Consider the following 17,325-nt stretch of genomic DNA (forward strand, 5'->3'; position numbering starts at 1 on the left):
ATCCACCGGTAGTTCTATGTCCAATTTTCTGAGGAACTGCCAGACTGATTTCCAGAGTGGTTGTACAAGCTTGCAATCCCACCAACAATGGAGGAGTGCTCCTCTTTCTCCACATTCTCGCCAGCATCTGCTGTCACCTGAATTTTTGATCTTAGCCATTGTGACTGGTGTGAGGTGCAATCTCAGGGTTGTTTTGATTTGCATTTCCCTGATGATTAAGGATGCTGCCTCTTTGCATTTATTATGCACTGCTTCCTAAGTACATAAAGATTGCTGAGTTTTGTACAGTTTCCTATGTCTTTACATGTTCACTAAAGTGAATTTTTAATTTGGGAGATAAAAACTAAAACTGTTTGGTTTTAAATTGACTGTACCTAATTGCCAAGCCAAAGACATTGCAAGAAAACATCATATCTTGATGATTCAATCAGTCATGGGTCATCCAAAAACAGGACTTAGAAGTCAAAATAAAATAACCGTTTATTTGTGTTTACCCACTGAGCATCCCCACACCCTTTTTAATTCTTTCAGGATCCTCCCTGACTTTGGTCAGTTTGTTTGATCATATCCACATTGTGTCCATTGACCTTTTTAGATGTTTAGATTTCTGTTTTTATTGACAGTGGAATTTTTCTGTCATAAACTCTCCAATTTTCTTCGTTCTCAATGTCTTCTTGGAGATAGTTGGAATGTTTGTCTCCTGTATGCAATGTCTGTGATTCTTTAAGGAATTTTTATTAAGTGAAAATGGGTCCTTCATCCTATTTTAATTATATCTTGTAATGGTTTTTGTTAAAATTGGGCACCTTAAACATTGAATTCTGTAAATTACCATAGCCTCACGGATTTGATGATGGATGTCTACTAAGAGTTATGCACAATATTTTTCTTAAACAAAGATTATCTTTCTTATTGGTGGTCAGATGTTAATCCTGATTAACAAATAAGTAATATGACAGGTTTCACTGAAGACGTGAAATCAAAGTGGAAAATAGGTTCTGTTTATAAGTTGGTTTATTATCCAAAATATTCATTGTTTCAGTATCTTGTTACTTGTGGGTCTGTCTGCTTTTTATCTTGACATTTTACTAACACAAACTTTAGCAGTTATTGAGAGATTCCAGTTTATTCTTTTCTTTGACATCAAGCAGGTACCCAGTTCTGAGCATGCATATGTATGTAGATAATAATTCTAGAATTTTTGTATTCAGTTTTTATTTTTAAGCTTGCCTTTTTGGTTGTCTGCTGGTCATTTCACAGTCTAGGCTTGGACTTTTTTCAGTTGTCCCCTCTGTTTAAGAAATTTATTGGTATGTAAGATAGACATACAAACCAAACATTTGTTGATAAATAACTTATAAAGAAATATATTAATATTTATATATATTTAATTTTAAGAAATATATTAAATTTTAATATATACATTTAAATAGAAAACCAAGTTTACGTACTGTAAAGGGTCTTTATTTTTACATGATATATTAAATCTTAGGTGAAATTCTGATTGAAGGACCAAAGCATGTTTTATGTTTTGAGAGTTAATGGACATTTCATTTTCATAATTATTAATGCTGAGCATTCATCTCACAGGAATACGTAGTACAGAGTAGCAGGATATTGAGGGCCATTTAAATAAGTAGTTGGAAATTATGCTTTAATTTAAAACCAAAATTCTAAGAATGATTTTAAAAATAAAATTCAAAGCAGCAAGTCAAAAAGCAGTTTTTTAAAATTCAGACATCATTCAAGCTGAAGGATACACTGATTTGATACTTAACCTTTGGAATAATAGTAGTAGAAGATTAAATTTCTGTTTTCTTTAACTAAAACATAATTTTTTTTGTAAGAATAGAAAATGCTGTATGTGCAGTTCAAAACAATCTAGTTGATAACAGTTACTGTCTGGAGTCTGAGCCAAGGTGTTTCAGATAGTGTTTCTTGGCATCTCAGCCACAATGGTAGTGCATTAAAAAATGTACATAATATATGTTTACAACCCAGGCTAAATTAAAGTTGTACAGTGTAGTGTGGGTAAGTGCTGTCAGAAACACCTCAGATTTATTGCATATTTGATTTTTGTCTATGATTAAGTTTTGATCTTTGAATATTCTTGCCAATTTTTCATAATCCTACATTTCGTTATGTGACGGGGTTATGAGCCACAGTTTAAGAAACTGGGTCATAGCTGGATGATGGTGGCGCACACCTTTAATCCCAGCACTTGGGAGGCAGAGGCAGGCGGATTTCTGAGTTCGAGGTCAGCCTGGTCTACAAAGTGAGTTCCAGGACAGCCAGGGCTATACAGAGAAACCCTGTATCAAAAAACTTAAAAGAAGAGAAGAGAAGAGAAGAGAAGAGAAGAGAAGAGAAGAGAAGCTGGGTCATAGACTATTTCTAGTTCCATGAAAGTATTTCTGATATATCTAAAATCCTTTCAACAGGTACCAGGTACCATTTTTGAGACCAAGTTTCTTGTGTTTTTTTTCCCCTTATACCTGCATCTACACCAAGAAACGGTTCTGCTATTCCCATTGCCTTTTTATTTGGGAAATCAGGGATGGTAGGCAGGGTAAGCAAAAGGCTGTGGGTTGTTGTTTTGTTGTTTTAAATTCATGAGTTTTTTTCTTTTGTTAGGTACTCTTGTGTTTTTTTTAGATTCAGGATTTCTGTAAGAGCTCTTTTTGGGGGAATGGCGGAGTTGATCAATTTTGCTAACTAACCAAATAATTACTTTTTAGGGAGACCTGATTTTTCCTTCTTCTCCTTCTCCTTCTCCTTCTCCTTCTCCTTCTCCTTCTCCTTCTCCTTCTCCTTCTCCTTCTCCTTCTCCTTCTCCTCCTTCTCCTTCTCTTTCTCCTTCTCCTTTCTATTTTCTATTTTTCTCTCTTTCTCTCTTTCTCTCTCTCTTTCTTTCTTTCTTTCTTTCTTTCTTTCTTTCTTTCTTTCTTTCTTTCTTTCTTTCTCTCCCTCTTCCTCTTCCTCTTTCTTCTTTCTTCTTTCTTCTTTCTTCTCTCTCTCTCTTTCCCTTTCCCTTAACCTTTCCCTTCCCCCTTCTCTCTTTCTCTCTTTCTCTTTCCCTTTCCCTCCGCCCCTCCACTATTCTGCTATTTTCTGTGTTGTTACTTTCCTATTTTTTTATGATTTAGTATATAAATCAGAGTTGACTTATTTTCTGTCAGCATTTGAAAATTGTCTTCATGTGTATATAGTTTCCATCAAGAAATCTGTTGTAATTTTTATTTTCCTTTTGATGTGTCATGCACATTAAGATCTCTCTATCTGTAGTTAGCTTTTTAAGCAAATTTTATACTTTGGAATATTCTGCTTGGAAATTTTCTGGTTTTTACATTTTTAAAAAAAGCTTTCAGAAGGGTAGTGGTGGCACACACCTTTAATCCTAGCACTTGAGAGGCAGAGGGGCAGAGGGGCAGAGGGGCAGAGGGGCAGAGGGGCAGAGGGGCAGAGGGGCAGAGGGGCAGAGGCAGAGGCATCTCTGTTAGTTCAAGGCCAGCCTGGTCTATAGTACATGTTCCAGGTTTCTCAAAAACCAGAAAAAGGAAAAAAAAAAAAAACTATTCTTATCGTTTAGGACTGGGGACTTCACTCAGTTTTAGGTGTATTTTGTTTGCTTTTGTATCGTGGTTTCCTGCATCCATGCTATCCTGTTTTTAGGCCTGCGTATTTTGTTCTTTTTTTAAAAATCAGACCTGTTTTCAGAGCAGTTTTAGATTTACAGTGAATTTGTGGAGAAAATACAGGAATCTAATGTTTGGTACCTCATGCCTACATTTGTTACCTCAGAGTTGTATACTTATTACAAGTGTTGACCCTGTTGTATTGATACTTGCCATGTTGATGATATATATCATACAGATTTTGACAAATGCACAATGATATTTACCTCCTGTTTAGAAGTGTTTCACTGTGCAAACAGCCCTCTTTACTTGGTGATTCCACCTACACCCTAACTTCCAACAATCACTGACGGCCAAAGTTTTACCTTCTTAAGAATGTTAGGTAATCAGAGTTAGGCAATATGCAGTCTTTTCAGATGGCTCCTTTTATTTAAAGGTTCTTCATTTTTAATTCTATGTCTTGTTGGAGCAATTGTTTTCTACATCAAATAATACTTGGATACCAAAGCTTTTTACCTACTCAACCTTCTAAAGGAGTTCTTGGTTGCTCCCAGCTTTGATCAGTTATGAGTAAACTTATATAATAAATATCTTTGTCTAAGCTTCTTTGTAAATGTAGGATTTTAATTAGTTTGGATAAATATCAAATAGTGTGGTCATAAGTGTGATGGATTGATATTTCATGATATTTATTTTATTTAAAAATATATTTTTTTAATTAACAGGTGTGACTTTGAGGTTGAATAACCAGTTTGAATTATACAGAACTTTCTGTACTGTGGAATAGCTTCTCCAGCAATGATTACTTCAGAGTTACCAGTGTTACAGTAAGTATTACACTTTTATTTATCTTCTAGAGAAATGAGTCAGTATTACAGGGTCTGAGAAATATATCAAATATGTTCTGTTATTGAGACAGTATATTTGAAATCTAAATATTAGGGCATGGGATTACTCTGCCGTTGCTATTGGAATGTCAGCATGTTTTCTGATGCTAAAGTCAGGTATTAATGTTTTTGTATCAGGGGTCAGCCAGTTATTATACTGATTTGTTATAAATTGAATTACAGCTATATTTATTTCCTGTATACTGATTCCAGTTTCTTTGTTCTTTGCTATGCTAGTAACTGTATTGTTTGGAAAGTCAAGATATTCAGTCTTGCTATTGAAAATAACACATTTATTAAACTTTGTCTTATATTGTTCTTTTAAAAATACATTTACTGTTTTCATTTCTCCCACTAAGATTCCTTCTGTTATTGAGGCATTCTGGTTTTTAGAAAAATCTCAGGCAAAACCAGTTGGGGTGTGTGTGTGTGTGTGTGTGTGTGTGTGTGAGAGAGAGAGAGAGAGAGAGAGAGAGAGAGATAATTAGATTTGTTGGATAGACTTTGAGTTGGATATTATTTTAGAATTTTTAGAAAATGTCACAGTCATATAACGGCAGATATTATTTCTTTTATAATTTACATCAATCTGTAAATTGAGGATCCATGTATTTTGGTCTCATGTGATAATGCTAATTGACCTACGATAAAAGGATAATCATCTAAGTAGTTCTTGCTTTGATTATATTTCAGTTGCAAATGTCTCTCCAGGAGATGACCTTCTGGTTTCTCTCTTAGCAGCTTTAAGACACAAAGCTTTTCTTGTGCCTTTACCTGTTTGATAGTTCAATAATACTTTGTATTTATAAGGATTTTGAAATGTAGACAATAAGGTTTAAGTATTGTCGATGTACTTGCTCCATCCCTCTTTACCCCTTATTTTAGGCATAATATAGAGTGCGGAGATCCCTGTGTAGTATTTTCTTTGTAACTCTGTTCTTAGGAACTCTTACTTTCTCATCCAACAGTCTGTTTATGCTTTATTTTAGATATATGTCTGGCAGAACTCCTCTGATTCTTTATAATTAGGATAGGTGTTTCTCTGTATTCTTAAATTTCCAATTTTTTTCCTAGCAACATATTTCACATAATTTCCTAACCACTTCCGAAAGTAATAAGCTTTTCTGTCATATAGTTGTATGCCCCACTTGTAGCATACTTACTAGATAATTAGACAGGTCCCCCACATAATTACTCATAAAATTTGAAGCAGACTTATTTGAGTGATATTTGTACTTAAAAAAAGAATGTAGTGTTAATATTTAGTATTAAGTATTGTGGTTTGTCATTAAAAAATCACAAAGTTGTAAATCTATAACTGCATAGTGGTAATCTGAGAGCTGGATGAATGCGCTTTGGTTGAATAAGGCAGCTGGAGAGGGTATTCTTGGATAAGATTTAATAAGCCTTTTAAAGAGTACTCACTTGTCTAAGTTTCGTGTTTGTGTTATTATCTTATGTAATCTACTCATCTATCTATGTACGATGTTGTACTAACTTTCTGTCATTGTGACAAAAATGTCTGAACCAGTCTACTTGGAAGTAGGATTTTTTCCCCTCCCATTTCCAGTTTCAGAGATTTATCTTAGGATCAGTTGATCTTGTTCCCTGTGTGATCTTTTGGCCTGTGGTAAGGTCATTTATCATAGTAGGGGATATCGGGTAAAGCAACCTGTCTACTCCATATGGCTGGGAAACAGAGAGCAAGGGAAAGTTGTAGCTCCAGCATCCCCTTCATTGATATGCATCTACTAGGTCTCATTTCTTATAGGACCCACCATCTTTACTAGTGCCATAGGCTAGTGACCACACCTTTAAGATACAGGACTTTAGGAAATGCTCAAATCATAAAATTCTTCCTCTGGTTCCTCATGCTCATTTCATAATGCGAAATGCATATTTCTTTTTGTTTCAATAACCCATAGAGTCTTTTCTGTTTCAGCGTCAATCTTGTTCAGATTAAAAATCTCTTATGTGATAACAAAACAAAACCAGTTATAAGTCCAAACACTCATTTACCCACTTCCAAGATACTGTGTCACAAGAAAAATTCCTATTCCCAATAGGGTAAATAGGAAAACAAAATGTAGAAATTAAACCAAAGTAGGACTAAAACCCAGCAGCAAAACATTAAATCCTATAGCTCTATGTTTGTAATTCTGAGCACATGGTAGTGTTATGAACACCAGAGCTTCGTCAGTTGCTGCTTTTATGGCCACACTTGTGTACTGATTTTGCTGGACCTGGAGCTTCCTCTATGTTCTTGGCATCTCTGACTATGTTGTCTCCATTATAGCTTCAGCTTCACCTGCACAGCTTCCCTCAGCTCCTTGTCAGTGGTTGCTGACAAGGATGTGTCTCCCCTTTCCTTTGAAATCCCCTGGAAGCCCTCATGATTCTTACATCCATGAAAATACCTCACATTTGCTCTTTACCTCATATTTGCATACCAGCAAACCCAACATTATGTAAATGATGTAGGATCGGCCACCACTGCAACTTCACTCAGATTCCCAAGTGGCCCTGTAGGCTGTTTGAACATGGAGTTTTTGAGCAGCCAACTGGAGTTTCTTCAGAGAAATATGTCTCTAGGTTCTCTTGTCAATCCTGTGTAGGTATAATGGGTGAGGAGGTTGATTCCTGACAGCCAGTAACTCATCGCTTGCTGTTACATTGCAGTGCACGTACTTTTTTTTAATGGTGGTACTAAGCACCCCCAGCCACACTCATATTTTTCATGGAACCTCCACATTGTCCATATCTTTTCTGCTCTGTAATGTTTGACTCTCAATTATTATTGTATGTTTGGCCAAAAAAGCTAACAGTATCCATACTGCTTCCTTAGTGCTGTGCTATCTTTATTTCCTCTGCCAGAAGCCTTTTTTTAGATTCAAACTTAAATTTTTTAGTTTTTCAGTAATAGTGATTTAAAAAAATCAGAGGATAGGAAAGACACAAAGACCATTTTTCAGATTAACCATACTATTATAGTCTTGGCTTACATAGTATAATTACTGATGGATTTTTCTGTAATTGGTCTTTTTTATTATTAAGCAGTGTCAAAATATTATGTTACTATATATTTATATTGTGAGTATCCTAGCTCTCAACAAATACTGTATCCCTATAGACTCATGCCTTTCTGTCATTGGGTTTGTAGGTATTAATGAACCATAATGCCATAAATATATAGTTACTGGCATTATGCAGGAAACGGTTGTATTATGAAAATTTTAACACATTTAATACTTTGACAGGTGAGGCAGTACTGGGAATTGAACTTGGGCCTCACACATGCTAGACAAGCACTCTGCTACTTCACACCATTCCCAGCCGTAACTTCTTTATTATTAATTTTTTGAGAGTTATATGAAGTTAGGCTTGTGAATAGAGATAAATAATAATCATAAAGACCTCCAAGTCACTTAAGAAATGTCTTCCACTTCTCCCCTACCAGCAGGAAACAACTGAGGTTTCAGGGGTTGGTAAAGAGAACATAATAAGATATGTATAATTAATAAATAACTGTGAATACAGTGTAGTAATTACAGGAGTAGAATGGTTAGCACTAGAAAGATGTGTTAGGAAGAATTTGTAGTATATAAGCCTAAGTTGCTAAATCGACTGGTGAAGATGACAATTTTATAAGATATAACATGATATTATATAATTATAGCTGATGTCCTATAATTTTGCAAATGTGAATGTGCTCCATTTATAGAGATTGAAAAGAAACTGTTCAAAATTTGAATTTGTGTATCACTGTCCCAGTATTTCTGCTGTATCCATCTTAAATAGAACTTGGGATATGTAGTGTGACTAAATTATCTATGTGGATAGTTGATTCAGATACTTTTATAATAGTGCAATACTGCAGTTATCCTGGGTGGTCATTGATAAAAGAATATTCAAATAAATTCTGCATGCCTTATATTAACTTTATGGAGCCCCATGTGTTTATTGTATTAGTAGTTTGGAAAATATTCAGCTACTTAAGACTTAAATTGAAACATAGATATGCATATATCTATTTATCTATCTATCTATCTATCTATCTATCCACACACACACACATATATGTGTATATATACATACACATTGAAATATATTTATTGTGTATACACACATAGAAAATATTTTAATAGGTATTTAATTTTAACATTGTTTCTATAAATATGTATTATGAGTGTTTTACCTTTATGCGTATATATGTAGCACATGCATGCTTGGTGCTTGTGGGAGCCAGAAGGTAAATCCCTTGAAACTGGCTTTACAGAGAGTTGTTAGCTACCCTGTAGGTGCTGGGAACTGAACTTGGGTCCTGTGCAAGAACCAAGGACTCATAACCACTCACTCCTGCCTCCCCACTGTAGAAGGATATTAATCCGACTGTTAGTAGTATGGTCCAGAGTGAGACAGAGGGCTGAGGTGAGGAAAGTACGGCTTTTTCTTGTGTTCTTAAGACTTCCCCACTCTTGTTATTAAGGACTTACTCTGCATGCTAATAAGTAAGCATATATACAAAAAAGTGTACAAGCTGTCAACAGTATTTTGATTTTTAAAACTGGCTGCAGTTGACTTTAATCAGTACTTCCCTGCTGATTTCTTTTGTTATGAAAGTGTATTATTCCAGCACAGGTGAATCTCACTAATGGCTGGCTTACTGTACGATGAAGCTGGCTTTCTCCTGTGGCTGTGGTGCAGCATCTCTAATGTCAGAAGCTTTGAGCTAGTTTGTCCACTTAACATCAATACAAAACATTTGCATGTCAGTATCCTCCCATAGAAATCCAAGAACTCAAGTTTTGTTTGAAATTTAACTGCCTCTATCATGTATTAGATCTGTGACTGTGGATCAGTTTATTAGATGATCTCATTTATAAAACTCAGATAGTAAAAAGTTTTTTATTTTTTATGCATATGTTTTCCTAAAACATCCTTAGAGCAGTTTATGCTAACCCACATGAGAATTTGTTTGTACTGTAATGAAGAATAAGAGCAAATGAAGAATTGGAATAAATAAGAATGACTAAACTAGATCAAGGATGGATAGAGAACTGCTAATAGTTCAGATTTTTTTGAAGGTTACCCCTCTCCCACAAAATCCAAAAGGAAACAATAAGATTACTAGTAGAGAGGTGTCATAAGGCTCTAACTTTCCCAACAGTTATCGGTAGCTAAAGGCTAGGAGAGAGAGTTCATGAGACCCTGTCTCTTCCTGTAGGATTTATAGGCAGTTAATGTTTGCTGGGGTGGTAGTGGCTCACAAGGCCACTCACCTCTTTAAGGGTGTATATATATAGTTAACGTTTGCTGGGGAGATTTTCATTTTGTCCTACATGGTGTAAGTGCCTCTATAGACTGTTTATACTGCTCTATGTAATTCTGATAAAATTCACTGTTTTACCTGGAAAAAAAAGTAAAATTGTTTTTTGAACATAGCTATTATAGATGGATATAGATGGAAAATAGCTGGATATAGATCCAGAAGCAAGTCAAGTCTAAATGGATTTAATTCTAGTTTTGAATTTGAAGCACATTGAGACATTTGTGAGGTGGACTTACTAGTGGGTGTGCAGCCTTTCTTTTATTTCAATTTTCTAAAGAATTTAGTGCTGTTGATTAGTCAGAATCAGAGATGGACTATTTATGAATTTTGTAAGCCAATTTAGTACAATATAGCGATTATAAAAAGTTTAATTGTATGAAGTTAAAATGAAGTAAATCAGTGTCTGGGTTAATGGCTTAGAGGTTAAATACAAGTGTTCACAGGCAAGAGTACTGTGGAATGAATACATGCTTGCACACCACACATGTACATATTGTGAAATTAAGAAAAAAAGAAATCACGCTAATATAAAATATCCAAAATTTACCATTTCACAATTACAAAGTTATTTATTGTTATCTTGAGTTTATTTTTTACCTCAGACATGTGGTATAAGTTGATTTTCTTTTTTGCTTTATTTCGAATTAAATTTTAATCATATGCTGTTTATCACTTTCTAGTGTTGGCATGTTGATAGTTTGAAATTGGTTACTGAGAGAATATTTATACCAAAAAACCCCCCAGCAAATTCTACATGTAATGATTTCATTTGTTAGTTGTGCATGTAACAAAATGATAAGTTGTTACTGATGTGGAAGGAAAGGTAAAGGTGCATCAGAGAGTCAGCTGGGATAACTCTCAAGTTGGAAATAATGTTTCCGTACTGAGAGCTGTTCTGTGACTCAGCACAGAAGTCACTCTATTGACTGCCAAGTTGTTCTAACAGGTGTCTCTTTCATTGCACTTATCCTAGTCATTCCAAAGAGCACCAATAAGAGTTTGTCAAAAATAGTCATAAGCCGGGCGCGGTGGCACACGCCTTTAATCCCAGCACTCGGGAGGCAGAGGCAGGTGGATTTCTGAGTTCGAGGCCAGCCTGGTGTACAAAGTGAGTTCCAGAACAGCCAGGGCTATACAGAGAAACCCTGTCTCGAAAAACCAAAAAAAAAAAAAAAAAAAAAAAAAAAAATAGTCATAAGAAAGGCATCCAGTTGGCTGAGTGGAATTTACAGTCAAGATGATTTTAGTTTTTATTATTGAACATCATTTGTGTACTATTGATCTTTCAGATGCTGCTCTTTTAAAGAAGCACATGTTAAACATTTGCTAGCATACACTGATAGACTGATACGAGTTCATAAATTTCCCTTCAAGCCATTTTTCTTTCTTACAGAATTAGTTTTTCAAGTCATACTTTATATTTTATAGAGTTAGTAGGTGTCATTTCCACATTAAATTTATTCCTTTTTATTTAGGGGATAAATTTTATTAGTGATATGTGACATTGGATAGGGAGTGTATGCATTTTAGTTTATTGAATTTCTGAAAATAGAAATGTTAAAAGTGCTGCTTGTTAGTGTTTTAAGTAAGGGAAGTAGTAGAACAGGTCTGCATTATATTTATTTGTTAATTTGTTCACTACAATAATCTGGCATTTTCTAGGGATTCAACTAATGAAACTACTGCCCACTCTGATGCTGGCAGCGAACTTGAAGAAACAGAGGTCAAAGGAAAAAGAAAAAGGGGTCGTCCTGGCCGGCCTCCAGTATGTATTATATTTTGTCTTTATGCTTCAATGCTTTCCCATAAACAAGCTTGAAATGCGTTGTTTGTCAGTTCTAGTATTAATGCTGTTAATATTTTATGCTTTTTATTTCTGTAACAGAAGAGATTCTTGGGAACTTTGTTTTGGCTTAGCAGTTTTAGAGAAGGAAATTTGTAGCATTGTACACTGTCTGTACTTGAAAGCACAGAGGGAATGTTGAATGAATTGCAGTTAAGGCATATTGCTCTTTGCCCTCAACATTTTTTTTCCTTCTGGTAGCTCCTTAATGTGCATTTTGATAGTAGTATTTTAAAGATCGAGGCAAGTTTTAATAAATAGGCTTAATGATTCATGAGTTGAAAATTTAGAAGAGTGCAAGGTGTCACTACTTTGGGAGGCATCTTTACAGAGTCTTGTGCTTCAGTTAGCATTCAAGTATAATAAACTTTGAGAGAGAGTACAAATATATTAACATGTTAATATTACATTTTTATTCATCTGTGATCTGATTTGCTATTGTAGCAAAAATTTTTTTTTGAAAGTTCTTACAGAAAATCTTAGCTTTCTTTATAGAAGATATAGTAGCATAAACCTTCCTGTATTTTCATTTTGAGCTTCAAAAGATATATCAGTATGGCTGGTTTTGATTCATCTCTCCACCTTTTTTTTCTTCCTATGCCATTTTAAAAGATAAATGTAGACATTTCTTCTGTAACTGTTTGAGTTTATGTGTTTTTGAATTTGAATAAGCTATCGTCTGTTCAGCTCACAATCAGCATTGGAAGCATTTTTTGTCATCAAAAGGTGTGAGTGTTTCTCTCCACCAAAACCAAGCTGTCAGTTTCTAGCATTAATTACCAGCTAGGAGTTCTGCACACTGCTTCACTTTTGTCATAGCATCTGATGTCAGTGTTGAGGTTTCAGTCTCCAATATTTTTACCATCCCCCTCCCTAATTTCATTTGCAAGTCCTCTCTGTTTTCCCTGTGCCTTTAATCAACTGTCTATATAAGATTCTTCCAATCTGCCCCTTGGATTTGATAGATTTATTTGACCAGCTCAAAGAATTTAGGGAGACTCCTTTCACATAATTTAGGGATACTGTTTTAATGGTTTGTTATAATTATCACAACTGAATGCATACATAGGGCAAGGTATGGGAGAAGGGTTAAAGACCTTCTGTGCCAATTAATTTGTTTCATTTTCAGGAACTTAATCATAGTTAGCTATCTACAATCTGAGTCCTTCTTTTGGCATGTTTTGGAAACATTAGATATATGGTGCTTTTAGATTGGTGGGGGAAGCTCATTAAGACTTGTTTGTGTTAGCATTCTTCTTGTTCTCACTTTTATGTCACTCTGCTCTGCAGACTGGACAGACCCTTCTTTGTTAAGAGGAGGATCTTAGGAGTTTCTTTTAGACAACACATGGTAATAGAAGTTTTAATTTATCTTTGTTTACTAGGTCCAAGACAGGAAGGTGAGGAAAATTAGGGTTTTATGACCAAACTTAGCAACTAGCTTATTAGCTTGGAATAAACGAAAACAAAAGTATAAAGTATCACAATTGTAAAAACAAAGAAGTAAGGGACATCCTTTAGTCACTATCATCATACTCTTAAAGCAGATAAAATCTACCTCGTATAATTTAAGGTTATAATAGTATTTGTCTTAGTGGTCTGTTGCTAAGAAGAGAGACCAAGGCGACTCTTACATAAGAAAGCAGTTAACTGAGGCTGGCTTACAGTTTCAGAGGCTCAGTCCCTTATCTTCATGGTAGGGAGCATGGTAGCACATACGAGACATGGTGCTGGAGAAGTAGCTATGAGTTCTACATTTAGATCTTCAGGCAGCAGGAGAAGAGAGAGACACTGGGAATGGCCTGGACCTTCTCAAGCCCTTCACCAGTGATATAATTTTTCCAACAGGACACCACCTTCTAATCCCTCTCTGGTGTCACTCCATGATAGCTCAGTATTCAAATATATGAGCCTGTGAAGGCTGTTCTTATTCAAACAGCTACAATGTTTGACCACTTATTGTGTACATAGGAGGATTGGTAGATTAAAACAAAGATTAATTTATTTTATGTGTATGGGTACATACTGTAGCTGTCCTCAGACACAGTAGACAGGGGGCATTGTAGCCTATTATGGAGGGTTGTGAGCACCATGTGGTTGTTGGGAATTGAACTCAGGAACTCTGGAAGAGCAGTTAGTGCTCTTAACTGCTGAGCCTGGCCTGATGGATAGATCTTTTGTAGTGAGTTATTCAATATGATCTTTCAAAATGTGGTTGTTATTTCCCTTTTCCTAGAATTTCTGTTTTAGGGTCACCCTTCAAACCAAACACGGGAGAAGTCAGCTTCCATCTGACTGCACTTGCTACTTGTATACTTTTTTTCCTGTATGACCTTTATTTAAAGGGCAAAAACTGGAGAAAGACATGTTTTGTAGTCTTTAAAATACTTATTTGAAGAAGTGTTTGTTCATATAGCTTTCCTTACACAAACATTTAGGGAAGAGTGAAGAAACTTGTAATTAGTGGGAGATCTTTTTAGTTGCTCGTGCGACCATGTGGTTGTGCTGAGAGTATAGGCAGGTTACGTCGATTTTCTGGGACTCTTGGAAATTTGTTTTCCAATTTAAAGATTTCAGATTAAAGACTGCTTATATCATTTCCCTTCATCACCTCTTGAGCAGGTTGTGGTAGTATTTTAATTTTGATATGTATACAGCTAAGCCTCAGCGAGCTGTTCTTGGTTTAAAGTTTTGTATATCTAAATGATTACCTGTTTTTGTTGCACCAAATACGACTAGAGTTTTGGTGGAAATCTGTGGTCATCAGAATGATCATATTTGAGTCATGTCAAAGAAAACCTATTTTCAAGAATGATAAGACATTTCCTATACAGCATCTCTGTTTTGAGTGGTCTCAAATTTTGGTTGGTATACAATTTTAACTATTTTACTCATTACATTTTCCATTATTTCTGTTATTATTTTTGGTAGTTTACATTTTTTTAGGGTGTGTGCACGCATTTATGTATATGTACAAACATGCCTATGGAGGTCAGAGGTCAGTTTGCAGGAGTCTGTTCTCTCCCTCTACTGTGTGGGTTCCAAGAAAGATATTCAGAGGTTAGGCTTAACAGCAAGTACCTTTACCTACTGAGACTTCTTGCCAGTCCTTCTAATTTCTTTTTGAAAATGTTAGTTAGCATATAATAATCTTGTATACTTATGTGATACTTTTCTTTTTGTATGTGAGTGTGATTTGTGTACATATGTGAACAAATACGTTTATTTGTATGTTGGTGCTTGTTTCTGCTTGTGTTTTTGTGTGGTACATCTGTGCCCAAAATTCATATGTGAGTCTTCTTTATTGCTTTCCACCATATTCATTGAGGTAGGGTTTTTCAGTTGAATCTATAGCTTGTATATATATATCCTAGACTAACTAGTTAGCTTGTTCCCTCAGGTTTCTTGAAGATTTTTACTGAGCCCTAAAGTATGTTTTTGATACATACATACAATATAAAGTGGCTAATTCAGACTATTAATGTATTTATCATGTTAGACATAACAATTTATGGTAAACATGTTCAAAAGTGTATTCTAATTATTTTAAATTATAAATTTATTGTTAATGATAGTCATCTTACTACTATGTTATAGAATACTAGACTTGAATCCTTCTAATTGTAATTTAATCAAATTTTGTATTATTCCTCCACATGTCCTTCCCAGCCCATGTTAACCATTGTTCCTCTCTCATTCTGAGGTTTTGTTTAAACTTCTGTGGATATTTAGTAGGTGTTATTTTGTGCTTGATTTTCTTTCACTTGATAGAGTAGTCTTCTAGGTTGGTTCTTATTATCAAAAATCCCTTAACCAAAAAAAAAAAAAAAAAAAGCTGGGCGTGGTGGTGCATGCCTTTAATCCCAGCACTTGGGAGGCAGAGGCAGGTGGATTCTGAGTTCGAGGCCAGCCTGGTCTACAAAGTGAGTTCCAGGACAGCCAAGGCTACAGAGAAACCCTGTCTCCACCTCCACCCCCCCAAAAATCAAAATCCCAGGCTTCTGTCCTTCTTTATGTATTCACACCATATTTCCTTGTTAGTAGACTGCTAAGTTGATTGTGTATATTGGCCTATTACAGGTAATTCTGCATTAAGTGTAGGAATATTGTTAGATGTGTTTTGAATATAATTTCTCTTTCTTCTAATATACATATCTAGTAATGAGATTGCTGAGATATAGGGATTTCTAGTTTAATTTTGTAAGAAATCTCTATACTTTCTCTATAGTTAGTGTTCTAATTTATATTCTTTCAAAAGTATATGAGAATTATCCAGTTTCTTTATCTTCATTTGTGTCGGTCATTTTTCATCTTGTTAGTAACAGACATCATTGTAGTGAGATGGTATCTTTCAGTGGTTTTGATTGGCATTTCCCATTGATCAGTCAGTCATAGTAAGTATATTTTCATTTACCTATTGTTTGTCTATTGATATCCTCTTTTAAAAATTTATTTCTGTTTATTTTTAATTTGGATCATTTGAATTACTTATATAATTTATATATTAGCCTTACAGTCAATTAGAAAATGGTTTTCCCCATTTGACGAGATGTATTTTTGTTTTGTATTGCTTCCTTTTGCTGTGTAGAGGCATTTTAGTTTGACATGATCCCAGTGTTCTCTTGTACTTTTGTTACATGTGGTTTGAGATCTTTCCCAAAAAGTCTTTATTATTGTTGCAAGGTCTTTCTTATATATATATATATATTTTTTTTTTTTTTTTTTGCCTGGTTAATGGTTTTGGTTGTACGTTTAAATCTGTTACATTGTTTTTATAACTGGTTAGAGATTGTTTCATCTTTCTGCATATACATCCAGGTGTTGACTCTCTTTTCTCCGATGTACGATCCTGGAAAATATAATTTTAAAGTAACTAAACCGATTATTTCTGGACTCTTGATTTGTTTCATTGTCTATATTACTTTTGAGGGGGCCCTTAATGTGCTCTTTTATTATATAGCTTTATAGTGTGTTTTGAAGTTAGGTATTTTGAGGCTTCTACTTTGTCCTTTTCTTTTTCAGGATTGCATTGGCTATTCACAGTCTTTTCCGGTATCATTCCATTTTTAGAATTACAGTATTTCTTTGAAAAATTCTGGTATTTTGATAAGTAGTTTGTTGATTGTATGAAGCATTGGAAATAGTTCTACAGTATTATTTGTTTCAGTTATTTATTTATTTATTTATTTTTGGAGACAGGGTTTCTCTGTGTAGCTCTGGCTGTCCTGGAACTCACTTTGTAGACTCAGAAATCAGCCTGCCTCTGCCTCCCAAGTGCTGGGATTAAATGTGTGTGCCACCACTGCTCAGCTGTTTCAGTTTTGAATGTGGGATATATTTCCACTATTTTGTATTCCCTTTATCTTGATTTATCATCATTTTGTAATTTTCATTATAAAGTTTAAAACATTTTTTGGTTTAAGTGTATTTTTTAGATATTATTTTTCAATTTTTCTTTTCATTTTCATTAATTCTTTGAGAATTTCATTTGATATATTTTGGTCATATTTACCTTTCTCCCAAATCCTTCCAGAACCTTCCCCAATTCTCTACTCACCCAACTTTGTGCTTAAAAAAAAAAATATCCAGAACAAAGCTAGGTGTTGGTGACACATGCCTTTAATTCCAGTG

General features: G+C 34.7%; 1 protein-coding gene across 5 annotated transcripts in view; it reads left to right on the forward strand.

Moving 5' to 3' along the window:
- The window catches only part of Stag1 (stromal antigen 1), a 315,222-nt gene that overhangs the window by 58,879 nt on the left and 239,018 nt on the right, over positions 1-17,325 (forward strand). For all 5 annotated transcript variants that reach the window (XM_021171588.2, XM_021171587.1, XM_029481814.1 and 2 more), the window contains 2 exons: positions 4,361-4,462; positions 11,514-11,616. In XM_021171588.2, the coding sequence (XP_021027247.1) occupies positions 4,434-4,462; positions 11,514-11,616 (132 nt within the window). In that variant the 5' untranslated portion in view covers positions 4,361-4,433. The remainder of the gene's footprint in view (positions 1-4,360; positions 4,463-11,513; positions 11,617-17,325) is intronic.

The sequence above is a fragment of the Mus caroli genome, chromosome 9 (genome assembly GCF_900094665.2).
Source record: "Mus caroli chromosome 9, CAROLI_EIJ_v1.1, whole genome shotgun sequence".
Classification (NCBI taxonomy): Eukaryota; Metazoa; Chordata; class Mammalia; order Rodentia; family Muridae; genus Mus; species Mus caroli.